This window comes from Coregonus lavaretus (assembly GCF_964263955.1).
Source record: "Coregonus lavaretus genome assembly, chromosome: 25".
Taxonomy (NCBI): Eukaryota; Metazoa; Chordata; class Actinopteri; order Salmoniformes; family Salmonidae; genus Coregonus; species Coregonus lavaretus.
The window spans coordinates 37,419,479-37,433,948 of NC_140012.1; the positions used below are offsets into that span (position 1 = coordinate 37,419,479).

General features: G+C 39.5%; 1 protein-coding gene across 1 annotated transcript in view; it reads left to right on the plus strand.

Moving 5' to 3' along the window:
- The first annotated feature begins 489 nt into the window (after window positions 1–489).
- Window positions 490–14,470, plus strand: part of col21a1 (collagen, type XXI, alpha 1) — a 52,320-nt gene continuing 38,339 nt past the window's right edge. The window contains exons 1-7 of the mRNA XM_084142300.1: window positions 490–536; window positions 6,878–7,008; window positions 7,217–7,777; window positions 9,153–9,318; window positions 10,924–11,152; window positions 12,808–12,981; window positions 13,805–13,882. Coding sequence (XP_083998426.1) covers window positions 6,909–7,008; window positions 7,217–7,777; window positions 9,153–9,318; window positions 10,924–11,152; window positions 12,808–12,981; window positions 13,805–13,882 — 1,308 coding nt within the window. The 5' untranslated portion in view covers window positions 490–536; window positions 6,878–6,908. The remainder of the gene's footprint in view (window positions 537–6,877; window positions 7,009–7,216; window positions 7,778–9,152; window positions 9,319–10,923; window positions 11,153–12,807; window positions 12,982–13,804; window positions 13,883–14,470) is intronic.

The window sequence follows — 14,470 nt, forward strand, 5'->3', positions numbered from 1 at the left end:
TCTGTCTCTCTCTTTTAGCCTGGATAATTAAGAGTGGCTGTTGGTAAGTAAAAGTCTGAGAAGACCCAGAGAAGAGAGAGAGAGAGAGAGAGAGAGAGAGAGGCAGAGAGAGAGAAAGAGGAGGAGAGAGAGGGGTAGAGAGAGGGGGGGAGAGAGTGAGAGGAAGAAAGTGAGAAGGGAAGAGAGGGGGAGAGCGAGAGAGAGAGAGAGAGAGAGAGAGAGAGAGAGAGAGAACTGGAAAGTGAATGGAGAGGGCAGGCTTTCAGTCACAAGAGGAACATTTGGTGCAGTGCTGAAACTTCTTCCCCAAACCCAGCTTGTTCTACTGCTTGAGCTCGCCACGGCTATGGCCACAGGACACCTTTGAGAAGGTGACGGGGGAGACTGACACTCGGACTACACTAACCTCTGGTAACTTTTTTTTTTTTTGGTGGGGGGGGGGGATGCTTTTGCCATTTTTGGAAAACTACATTTTGTACACTTCTTGATTTTGGGTCTGCAAGGGCCTTTGATGCCAATATTTTTTTTAATCTACGGTATGCTAAAAATGTTTCACGTTTAAATTAGGAAACTGATTGTTTCTTGTTTGAAATGTGTTTATTATTCAATTGTTTAATGCATTGTAAGGCAAGTTGCACCTGTTGGAGTACCTTATTGCATCCTGTTTGGATGTAGGCTGAGTATGAACTTTCAGTACAATTTCAGATCTTTCTGGTTTCGGTGTGTTTTAGTGTGTTGTATCTTTCACTGAAGCTTTGTGCTTTATCAGTGTCTCAATAGATGTGATAATCTACTAGTGTTTAGATTCCTATGAGCTGAGCTGCTGCAGCAGCAGACAGCAGGTAGCATACTGAAGACATTAGGAGCAGTTATCAGTCCCTTGTTTGTGCCTCTGTCATATGCAAAGAATGAATGGAATTATTTAACTGAACTCTGCTGGGCACTCGACTGAGACTCCTCTCGTAAACAGATAAAAAGTTTTGGGGAACAAAATCCATAGAGATACCAAGATCAGGGGTTTGCATAAATTGTTTTCATGAGTTTCTGTGAGTGTGACAGATTTATATGAAACAAAAGTTAGGTAATCCCAAAAGTAAACCCCTAGCCTGTTCATTCTAAAATAGGAACATATTGGACGATGATATAGCCCTCCCAGGCTCCAAGTGGTTTAGTCGACTGTGATGATATGGGTTCATGGTTTTGATTATTTGATTTGATTTCAAGGAAGAGCTGATATAATGTTTAGGCTATTCCCTTGGTGCCTGAGTAACTTGGCAGTAATTACCTTTCCCCTTACCTTGGAAAAGTTGTAGTCAGTTATGTATATAAACCCTGGATTGCTGATGCTATGTATTGGCGAACGAGAGGCTTTGAAGCAACCGGTCGGCCATATTGGCACTCCCCAGTAGGAGCAGTCCTCCGTAGGAATGAATGGAATTCTACAGTATTTCTATTAAACGTTTTAAGGACAAAATTACATCAATGCAGCCATTTTTATCTCAATATCAAATCATTTCTGGGTAATAATTAAGTACCTTACTGTGATTTTTTTCAATTAAAGTGGTCAGAAAGCTCTTACACTAAAATGGCATTATCATAATTTTCACAATTCCAAATTATTATTCCAACCTCATAGTGTAGAAATATATATAAAACAAAGGAAAATCAAGTGTTTTTTTACTGCACTGGGCAGTAAGTAGTTTGGTTGTTGTAGTGGGGACAGTAACAAATTATACTTTAAAGAATATTTCTAAATATTTTTTTCATTTAAAAAAATGTTTAGCTCACATAATAAAATGTAGGTGTTTGTAATAGAATAACGCTGGCAAAAACAAATGTAGACATGAATAAATGCATTTCTATAGCTCCAAAATATGTTATACAATGTTGGGGGAGTGCCAAGATGGAGGGGCGGTGACTTCAAAACAGCTAGTAAGTAATCTAGGGTATAAACTGTATAAATCATTGGTTGTAGTACATGCGGAACAGCAGTTGTTGATTTTGGGATGGAAGGACTTTTTATTGCATTTTTTAAAGCAGTTAAGTCCAAAATGCCATGGTTGACATATTAAACACAGTAATTTAAGACAGCAGGTGCTAATCTTTAAATAGTTATTCTAGTAGGTGCACATTAACTGCACCAAATAGCTTTGGAGTTGTGAAAACAACATCTCAAGTTTCTCCCTAACAACAACTCTATGAAACAGAAGAACATAGCAACCAAATAGGTCAGGGCAAGAACCAGATCAAGGAACCAGAAAATCCATTAATTAATCATCTATATAAGTTTGTGTTTTCGGCCCAAACCACGAACAGGTTAAATCTGTTGGTAACACCTTTTCTGGAAAAGTGGGAGGAATCAGCTGTTCAACATGAGCTTCCTGACTCCCATGTCCAGCTGGATGCAACCCATCAGGCATGATATAAATATTTTACAAAGTATTGCTGCAAACTAGATGAATAACTCAAACTTGGAAGTCATGTTTCGGGTTCAAGTTTTAGGCAATATGTCTGAGATTTGTATTTATTTTTGTTGGATATTGTCTTTTCTAAGCGGGGGTGGGGGTTATAATAAACTGCATACCAGCGACCCGTCATCTTGACCAAGGTGGAGAGCTACAAAGTGTCTGCACTGCCCCAATAACGTCAGAGGTCAATGACTGGGTCATAAAAAATAAATAAAATAAAAACATATGGTGAACGGCATTGCACTGACCTACAAAACAAGTGCATGGGTTATTTGAGAGAATTTTGTGGCATGCATTCCCAGGTGGTGCTTACACCATCAATCTTTAATATAGCCCATTCAAGAATGTGTAACATTGCTTTAACTGTGTAGTCCAATCACAACCAGGTCTCTTTGTGTCTTGGACAATGGTTGCCATCCATTCGTCATGACTACATGTGTTTGGTCACTGTCCAGATCTGGAATTTCACTGTCTGTAAATGAATTCCATGTGGCTTAGGCAGAAATTTTGAAATATCCAGTTTGGGGGAAAATCTATAGAAGGAAAGCCATAGTGACTGGGATTTTACTATCTGGGATCCTTGGGACGTACAACTCTGACGTCACCTCATTGAAGTTGAAATTTAAAATGGTTAAGGTAAGGGTTAAGGGTAAGGGTAGGGGTTAAGGTTAGGGTTCAGGGTAGGGACGTCCCAGGGATCCCGGATAGTACTGAACATACAGAATTGCCCATGTCACGGTGCTGCTTTTCCAGCAACCTCCCCAAGTGCTCTGGACTGATTGGGGGGAAAGGACCGGAACAAAATGGCCGGCTCTACCATGGCATTTTGGAGCCTCACTGAGCTGTGCCACAAATCCCAGGTCAGGGAGTGGAAAAACCCAGTCATGTTATAGCTGTGACAACAAACTGACTGCACAGTTACATATGGTGGACGCGGGTTAGATCTCGGTCATTGCAGAACTGACCTACCCAAGTCTGGTCATTGTCTCTGGAAAACCCACTGCTTTAAGTTGATTGGATTGATTGACTGAGATGACCAAAGGTCCTTCCTTCCTTCCTTCCTTCCTTCCTTCCTTCCTTCCTTCCTTCCTTCCTTCCTTCCTTCCTTCCACAAATGCTTTCTATGGAACATATCTGTTCCTCATTTATAGCTGTATCTTTTTATAATGTCTGCAGTTTCTACATTTCACTGGCTGGAAACTGCAATAAAATATACAGTTTCCTAAAGAAGCCAGAGGGAAACAAAGAAGTATGATCAAAACTCTTCTGAGTATTCACACAGACGGAGAGAGAGCGAGAGAGAGAGAGAGAGAGAGAGAGAGAGAGAGAGAGAGAGTGGGAGAGATAAATATACAGTTGAAATCTGAAGTTTACATATGCCTTAGCCAAATACATTTAAACTCAGTTTTTCACTATTCCTGACATTTAATCCTAATAAAAATTCCCTGTCTTAGGTCAGTTAGGATCACCACTTTATTTTAAGAATGTGAAATGTGAGATAATAGTAGAGAGAATTATTTCTTTCAGCGTTTATTTATTTAATCATATTCCCAGTGGGTCAGAAGTTTACATACACTCAATTAGTATTTGGTAGCATTGCCTTTAAATTGTTTAACTTGGGTCAAACATTTCGGGTAGTCTTCCACAAGCTTCCCACGATAAGTTGGGTGAATTTTGGGCCATTCCTCCTGACAGAGCTGGTGTAACTGAGTCAGGTTTGTTGGCCTCCTTGCTCGCACACACTTTTTCAGTTCTGCCCACACATTTTCTATAGGATTGAAGTCAGGGCTTTGTGATGGCCACTCCAATACCTTGACTTTGTTGTCCTTAAGCCATTTTGCCACAACTTTGGAAGCATGCTTGGGGTCATTGTGCATTTGGAAGACCCATTTGCATCCAAGCTTTAACTTCATGACTGATGTCTTGAGATGTTGCTTCAATATATCCACATAATTTTCCTTCCTCATGATGCCATCTATTTTTTGAAGTGCACCAGTCCCTCTTGCAGCAAAGCATCCCCACAGCATGATGCTGCCACCCCTGTGCTTCACGGTTGGGATGGTGTTCTTCGGCTTGCAAGCAACCCCCTTTTTCCTCCAAACATAACGATGGTCATTATGGCCAAACAGTTCTATTTTTGTTTCATCAGACCAGAGGACAGTACGATCTTTGTCCCCATGTGCAGTTGCAAACCGTAGTCTGGCTTTTTTATGGCGGTTTTGGAGCAGTGGCTTCTTCCTTGCTGAGCGGCCTTTCAGGTTATGTCGATATAGGACTCGTTTTACTGAGTATATAGATACTTTTGTACCTGTTTCCTCAAGCATCTTCACAAGGTCCTTTGCTGTTGTTCTGGGATTGATTTGCACTTTTCAAACCAAAGTACGTTCATCTCTAGGAGACAGAACGTGTCTCCTTCCTGAGCGGTATGACGGCTGCGTGGTGCCATGGTGTTTATACTTGCATACTATTGTTTGTACGGATGAACGTGGTACCTTCAGGCGTTTGGAAATTGCTCCCAAGGATGAACCAGACTTGTGGAGGTCTACACATTTTTTTCTGAGGTCTTGGCTGATTTCTTTAGATTTTCCCATGATGTCAAGCAAAGAGTCACTGAGTTTGAAGGTAGGCCTTGAAATACATCCACAGGTACACCTCCAATTGACTCAAATTATGTAAATCAGCCTATCAGAAGTTTCAAAAGCCATGACATCATTTTCTGGAATTTTCCAAACTGTTTAAAGGCACAGTCAACTTAGTGTATGTAAACTTCTGACCCACTGGAATTGTGATACCGTGAATTATAAGTGAAATAATCTGTCTGTAAACAATTGTTGAAAAAATTACTGCTGTCATGCACAAAGTAGATGTCTTAACCGACTTGCCAAAACGATAGTTTGTTAACAAGAAATTTGTGGAGTGGTTGTAAATGTTGTTTTAATGACTCCAACCTAAGTGTATGTAAACTTCCGACTTCAACTGTAGAGTACCAGTCAAAAGTTTGGACACACCTACTCATTCAAGGGTTTTTCTTTATTTGTATTATTTTCTACATTGTAGAATAATAGTGAAGACATCAAAACTATGAAATAACACACGGAATCATGTAGTAACCAAAAAAGTGTTAAACAGCAATCCATCGCTCTCCTTGGTCAAATAGCCCTTACACAGCCTGGAGGTGTGTTTTGAGTCATTGTCATTGTTTTGGATCAGTGTGCCTTGAATTCTAAATAAATCACAGACATTGTCACCAGCAAAGCACCCCCACACCATCATACCTCCTCCTCCATGCTTCACGGTGGGAACCACACATGCGGAGATCATCCGTTCACCTACTTTGCGTCTCACAAAGACAAATTTGGACAAATGTCCATTGCTCGTGTTTCTTGACCCAAGCAAGTCTCTTCTTATTATTGGTGTCCTTTAGTAGTGGTTTCTTTGTAGCAATCCGTCCATGAAGGCCTGATTCACGCAGTCTCCTCAGAACAGTTGATGTTGAGATGTGTCTGTTACTTGAACTCTGTGAAGCATTTATTTGGGCTGCAATCTGAGGCCGGTAACTCTAATGAACTTATCCTCTGCAGCAGAGGTAACTCTGGGTCTTCCTATCCTGTGGCGGTCCTCATGACAGCCTGTTTCTTCATAGTGCTTGATGGTTTTTGCGACTGCACTTTAAGAAACTTTCAAAGTTCTTGAAATTCTCCGGATTGACTGACCTTCATGTCTTAAAGTAATGATGGGCTGTCGTTTCTCTTTACTTATTTGAGTCTTTTACCAAATAGGGCTATCTTCTGTATACCACCCCTACCTTGTCACGACACAACTGATTGGGTCAAACGCATTAAGAACGAAATAAATTCAACAAATTAACTTTTAACAAGGCACACCTGTTAATTGAAATGCATTCCAGATAAAGAAAAACCCTGGAATGAGTAGGTGTGTCCAAACTTTTGACTGGTACTGTATATATATATATATATATATATATATATATATATATATATATATATATATATATATATATATATATAGAGAGAGAGAGAGAGAGAGAGAGAGAGAGAGAGAGAGAGAGAGAGAGAGAGAGAGAGAGTGAGAGAGAGAGAGAGAGAGAGAGAGAGAGAGAGAGAGAGAGAGAGAGAAAGAGATAGACTTCAGAATGCTCTTCCATGTTTCATTGCCACTAACACAGACTTAAGTTGCTTTATCTTGTTTACAACAAATGCAATATACTGACCCTACATCTTTTGTCACAGATATGTCTACTTTCAATATTAAGATATGCATTGCATGCAATTCAAGTAACAACAGTGACAAGTAAGAAAAACGGTATGCAGTTCTTTGATTGGTTAACTGATATGAGCAATTGTAACGACAATCTCAGCAATGCATGTGTTGTTTCCCTTTCCCTATAGGGGCACAATTGGAGTTTGGTACTTCAGCATCATGGGTTGCAAAACAAGATCCATGCATTGTGTCTTGCGGTGTGTGTGCTTCATGCTTCTTCACTTGTCTTGTACAGCACAAGATGAGGACATGAGATTCAGTAAGAGTGCTTCTGTCTTCATCGTTATATGTGACACATTTCCATTGCATGGTGTCTATTATCTCTCACGTTTACTATAAAAACAGAATGGATGTTCAGGAAAGCTCTATGAACTGTATTGGTATTCCTTTATAAGAAGTGAATATTCTTCATTAATGTTTTTTTCAAGGCTGTGTAACACCACTCATGTGTATCATCTCTCTTACAGGTTGTAAGACTGTGGCAAGCGATCTGGTCTTTATCCTAGACGGCTCGTGGAGCGTAGCCGATGTGAACTTTGAAATAGTCAAGCGATGGCTCGTCAATATCACCACAAGCTTTAACATCGGACAGAAGTTCACCCAGATTGGAGTGGTCCAATACAGTGATGATCCAATCATAAATATTCCACTAGGGAAGCACCTTCATATCAAGGATCTCATCAGAGCCATGGAATCCATTGACTACATGGGAGGAAACACAAGGACTGGGACGGCCATACAGTTTGCCAGCGACAAACTGTTTAACCTGTCTGAGCGAGGCCCAAAGGGCATTGCTAGAATCGCTGTGGTCCTAACAGACGGGAAGTCACAAGATGAGGTGAAAGCAGCGGCAGATGCAGCCCGGAGGAGAGGAATAATCATGTTTGCCATTGGTGTGGGATCTGAGACGGAAGAGGCGGAGTTGAACGCTATTGGAAACAAGCCTTCCTCCAACTACGTGTTTTACGTCGATGACTATAAAGCTATTTCCAAGATCCGTGAGACCATAAGGCAGAAGTTGTGTGAAGGTAGGCGTTTTTGTGATGACAAAATGGGGACCCTCATGAGCCCTATCCCTCAGCTTCACAACAAACCATTTTTGTTGTTGTTCGTTAAAATGAAGGAGCAGTCCTTTAAAGACTCTTTGGTTCATTTAACATGTTTGCACATTGCCAAACATTGAAGCTATTCAAAACCAAGAAATGTCTTAAAATCTAATGTTTTCTAAAGATTTAATGTTTGGGAATCTAATGTTTTCTCAAGATCTAATGATTGGGAATCTAACGTTTTCTGAAGCTGTTGACTGTGGATGACTAGCCAAACTGTGTCAAGAGAGTAATGTCAATGTAATGTTAGTGCTTCAAGTGAACCAATATCTGGGCAAAGAAGATAATTATATGACGTGATCTCCTCTCTGCCCAAGGCCTAAGTAAAATTGTACAAGCAACAGAACCTGATGTATTGTTTTTGACCGGAAGAGGCACCTTCTGGTAAAAAAACAATACATTATGATTTTTTTGGTTGCTTGTAGATATTTATTTAGACCTTTTTTGGAAGTACATACAGTACATTGCGTAACGGCAGTAAATTACAATAGTTGCAGGCAGGGTAGGCATATTTGGTGAGTAATTCTGACATTATAATGCTTCCAGAGCTGGTGAATGGTAGCTTGAATGGTAGCGTTCTGTGCCGAGAGGAGATCTCGTCATATTCACTGTCTCCTTTGCCCAGATACTGGTTCATGCTTCGGGGTGAAGTAAAGGTTAGTGAAGCTATTGCTAGGAAAACAGCTGAAATTGTTAATGATCTATACCAAATCTTTGTAAAACTGAAGGGGTATGTGCATGGCTTTCGGCACTTGGCAATGCATCCTGGTAGTCAACATAGCAAGAATACGTACTGGATGCTTACAGCCTTGTTGAAAAGACGTTTTAAAACAAAAGGGTTTCATCAAGAACAAGAGGAAAAACAACACCCAGAACAAAACATGAAACAATAGCTAGGACAATCGGACCTATTTGAGAGGTTGTATCTGATGTCTGATCCCATGTAAATGAATAGCCTACTGGAATAATTAAGATGAGTGATTAAGGTATGGGTGTAATGGTCAAATTCTGTCTGGTTTTCCCGATGGGAGGGATGTTCTATATACAGACTGCATATTTGCAAAATGTCCGGTATTCCATTCCAATGTATTTTACTATAGATTATTTGACACTTCGGTTTCCAGGTCAAATTAAATAAATTATTGCGTTCATTGGATTTACTCTAAATGTAACATGCAGCCCAACCAGAAAAAAAAGATGGTGGTACTTCTATGAAAATGTGTTTGTGATGTTCAACCAGTCACACAAAAATACGTACTATGCCGTGTTCTTAATTCTTTCATTCTCTTTATTTCAGAGACTGTTTGTCCAAGCAGAATCTCAGTCGATAACGGTGACGTGAAGGGCTTCGATATTCTACATTATCTTAATTTGGCCAAAAAGGTCAAAAAAACTCAAGGGTCTTTCTATGGCTCCAAAGCCTTCCAGGTGACATCTCGAGTCGACCTGAGTGAAAGCACAACGTAAGCTTAAAACACCATGTCATGTCCAGTGGCGTAGCGCATGGGGCCCCCCATTTTTCATGTGGGAAGAGATAAAAATGTGCAGTATTATAGCTAATTTCATGCTATTTTACACATTTTGCATGAGGTTGAGAAAAATTGTTGCTGTTTTAGAGCTCAGGCATTCTTGAAAGGCAGGACAATCTCAACTTTTTTTCCACAAATATTTGCCTAAATAAAAAATAAAATAGATATATTTTGATAGACCAAAGTATCAGCTATAACAGCATGTAAAGGAACAACCTCCAATTTCTTTTAATGTTTTCATAAAATGCAACTAACTGGATTTATGCCAACCCCATCAGACACCATAAAAGGAATTGTATTTCTATAATTATTGTCCAACAAGTATTTTAAGGCCAAAATAAAAATGAAATTGGGGATGAAACATTGAATTTGGCCTTTACTGCTATAGCCCATAGAAACACATTGAATAATACATTCATAAATGGCAAAACAGAAAGACAAAATATAAATCATAAGGAACAAGGTTTTGAAGTGTCTGTCCTATATCTGAGAGACATAAGAAAACTTAGACCCATGTTTGGTCACGTTATTTTTGGCACATTTTACCTATGCACTTTTTGCAGCCTGTTACTTGATTTTCTCAGACCTTTTCCCTGAAGCTTATTAGTTTGTAGCTCACACGGTTCAGGTTTTACGGACAAATTTGTGACGATTTGTGTAGAAAAAGGTTGCTTTCATAAGCCCCGTGTTATGGAATATGCGCCAACTTTATATCTCTGGAAAGAGGGGATTGAGCTGCAGCCAAGTCTCTAACATAAACACACAGGGTGCTACTCAATATCCAAAATGACACTGGGGTGCATCAATCGACTTTAGGGGTTTTTAAAGTCAAAGATGGCTATTTAATGAAAACACAATAAGATCATTTTCCAGTTATAACAATTATTGCCAGGTTCTTTTTTATTTTAAACACTTTTTTGTAGAGTTTGAAATTGGGATCCAGTCAAGGGCATTTAGAAAGTTTTTAGAAAATTCCTAAAACAAATCTTGTCCCTTATAAGATTCTCATAAATGTACATTTTAAGCTCAAATAAAAATAAATAAAACAAAATCCTTTTTTTTTGTAGTAGAAAAATAACAACAATTGTCCCGACTTTCAAGAATCTCTGAGCTAATTTACTGCTATTCTACACATTTTGCCATGAGGCTGAGAGAAAATGTTGTAGTTTTTAAGCTACTTTCCTGTAATTCTAAACATTTCTTTCATGGTAAGATAATTTTTTTCTACCTCAGTGGGGGGTCTGCGGGGCTGTGTGCTACGCCAGTGGTCATGTCAATATTGCCATGTCTACTTTATCACTCTGGTTTCATAGTGATGTGATTGACTGGTTGTTTCATAGTGATGTGACTGACTGGTTGTTTCATAGTGATGTGATTGACTGGTTGTTTCATAGTGATGTGACTGACTGGTTGTTTCATAGTGATGTGACTGACTGGTTGTTCCATAGTGATGTGATTGACTGGTTGTTTCATAGTGATGTGACTGACTGGTTGTTTCATAGTGATGTGATTGACTGGTTGTTTAATTTTGGCCCACAGGAACTTGTTTCCAGATGGCCTGCCTCCATCCTATGTCTTTGTGTCCACGCTGAGGTACAAGGGGTCTCTGCTCAGGGAAGAGTGGGACCTATGGAGGATACAGACCAATAACGGGAAACCACAAATGGCTGTCACACTAAATGGATTTGAACGCAGTGTCAAGTTCACTACAACCAGTGTAGCACCAGGTGATACTCAGACAGTGGTCTTCCAACAAGAACCTGCCAAGGTACCTCAACACCATGAGTCTTCCAAATCACCAAAACAGACACATGACATGATAGTACTTTACAAATGTAGGATCTTCTTCTGTTTATTAGTACTCTGTTTATTATTTATCCTGATTGCCTAGTCACTTTTACCCCTACCTACATGTAACCTCCCGAGTGGCGCAGTGGTCTGAGGCACTGCATCCAGTGCTAGCTGTGCCACTAGAGATCCTGGTTCGAATCCAGGCTCTGTCGTAGCTGGCTGTGACCGGGAGACCCATGGGGCGGTGCACAATTGGCCAAGGGTAGGGAGGGAATGGCAGGCAGGGATGTAGCTCAGTTGTTAGAGCATGCCGTTTGCAACGCCAGGGTTGTGGGTTTGATTCCCATGGGGGGCCAGTATGATGAAAAAAAAAATTTGTGTATGCAATCACAAACTGTAAATTGCTCTGGATAAGAGCGTCTGTAAAAATGTGAGTATTATCTCAACTACCTCATACCCCTGCATATTGACTCGGTACTGGTACTCCTTGTATATAGCTTTGTTGTATTTCTATTTGCTAATTTTCTTACTTTTTATCTCTGCGTTGTTGGTTAAGGGACCGTAAGTAAGCATTTCACTGTAAAGTGTACACCGGTTATATTCGGCGCATTTGACATACAATTTGATTTGATTTTACCTGTATTGTTGCAGCAACAAGATTTGAACGTTTAGTCCATAATTCTGCTTGATCGGTGGTTAGGCTGTTAGCTGGTCAAAATGAGCCTACATGAAAAGTGGAATACTGTTACTATAACCATCTGTTAGCGTGGGTTTTCAGTTAATTTATGTAAATCACGAAGCTTTCTCACCAGAACTGGCAATCATCATGAAAATCTCTGAGGCAGATGTACAGTCTCTACAATCCATGAAACACAGAGAGAGCTCATAAAACAGTGATAGGGTTTATTACTGCACACACTAATGATATTACAGCAAACTACATTATATTCCAAAAAGAGCAAAATAACTAACTTGCATGACTTTCTAAGGATTGGGAGGTGGTGGGATTGAAGACTGTGACATTTGAGGAGAATGGAATGTAGTGAATTGAAAGAATAATGATTCAATATGGTTAGATAATCAAACTTCCTAGAGATCAGTCACCATATCAGACTATTTGAAATCATCCAAAGTTTTCCTACTGGCCATGTGCTAGCTGAGGCCTACTTTACAATGGCTTCCTGACATGCCTGAGTTAAGTGTCTTGGTCTGCGTTTAGACAGGCAGCCCAATTCTGATATTTTTTTCACTAATTGGTGTTTTGACCAATCAGATCAGCTCTGAAAAATATCTGATGTGAAAATATCTGATGTGATTAGTTTAAATTAGATTAGTGGAAAAAACATCAGCATTGGGGTACGTGTATAAATGCAGCCTTTGATTCCTTACATTCTGACCATGTGGATAAGTGATTTTAACAAAAAAGAAAAGAAAACTGATGTTCTAAAGCTGAGGCTGTTCTCGGCTCTGTGTGTTTGTTTGTTTCTCCAATGTTCTTTCTATCAATGTTTTGTGATTGCACAACAATTTAATATCCATTGCACTCTCTAGTAGGCAAGTTGTTACATTTTCCTAGACCTTGTTGACCTTTGTATAAATAATCCTTCCTTATCCTGTTTTCTTGTCAAATAGAAACTATTTGATGAGAACTGGCATCAGCTTCGCCTACTGGTCACCGAGCAGGATGTTACCCTGTATGTTGATGACCTGGAAATTGAAACCTTGCCATTGGAACCTCCTGTTGGTATCTTCATTAATGGGAAGACCCAGATCGGAAAGTATGTCAGCAAAGAGACAACTGTACCAGTAAGTTTATCCGGAGGCAACATTTTCAGAACCAATAATGTGCGTTTGTGCAAGACAACTGTCTACAGATGTAGGATCTTAATTTGAGCCAGTTTGCTACAACAGGAAAATAATCCTTCTGCAACAGGAAATGTGAATTAATATGTGGATTATAATTAATTGGCATTTTTGTAGGGGTTGATACATTTTTTATAAGGGAAATTACAATCTTCAGAAGCCTTTTTAAACCTAAAATAAACTATACGTTTCACAAAGTTCTCCTGCAACATGGTGATCAAATTAAGATCCTACATCTGTATATTGGATCACATTTACGCAGCTATTGGTCTAACCTTTTAACAGTAGGATGTGAAGAGTCAAGAGTCTTCATTGTCCTTTAAAACATACTGACCTCAGTGGATTAGAAAATCTTGCCACAAAGAACCTCTCTGTCTTCTATGTTTTATTTAGTCTTTGCTTTATTTGGCGATGTTGATACTTGGTGTACTTGGGCCAAACATCCTCAACCTGCAATCAATCATAATGATGTTGTGTTTTAATGAACTACTTTAGGCTAAGCTAATTTGAGACGTGCAACCAGAATGTTGCTGGATTTGTTTTCGAACGCATAAAACTTGAAAATGACCTGCAAGTAAATCCTTACAAGTTATCTTAAATATAAAGAAGGTGTCACTTAAGTCTAGAGAAATAACTTCCTGGTATGGTGATGAGAGGGACTTAGGACTTCATTAATCATTATAAAACTTTTAGAAAGATAAAGTAGCCACGTGTTAGGATTGAAATGCTTTTTCCCCGACCTCATGATAATTCCTTTCTTTAACAGTTTGAGATTATGAAACTCAGGATCTACTGCGACCCCGGGCAGAACAACCGTGAGACTGCCTGTGAAATACCTGGAGTTGTGAGTACAAACACCTGTTTGGATCTGTCCTTGTAGTACATGTTTGAAGGATCACATATTTTCCTGTTCTTGATCACAATGCACCACTATACTATATGCCACCATATCACCACCATGACTTAGTATCGGGGGAAATCCATACGATGTTTATTTTGAAATATGATGAAATTTCTCAAAAATATACGTTTTTCCTTTCTTCTTTCTCCTCTTTCAGTTGTGCATTGAATCATATGGTACTGGGGAATATGATTCACAATATATGACCTTTGTTTTATAGATTATTACATTATTATTATCACTTGTGTTTGACCTCATCCTGCTTTCTGTGTGATGTGGTGGAGCGTCTTTACCTCTGCTTGCCTCATGCACATTGCTCTCCCTGTTATTTTACCATCTGACGGCAAATCTGTTTGTGAAGCAGTGGCCAAATGCTGCATTGGCTTGGCTATTGCTTTCACTACTAACCCACGATGCCAGACCATTGTTTTGCATATGTGGTTTCTGGATATCAGTTTGGGAGAAACAAAGCGAGGGAGAGAGAGGCTCTGAAAACACACAACCGCATGCCAACATCTCTCTCTCTGCATG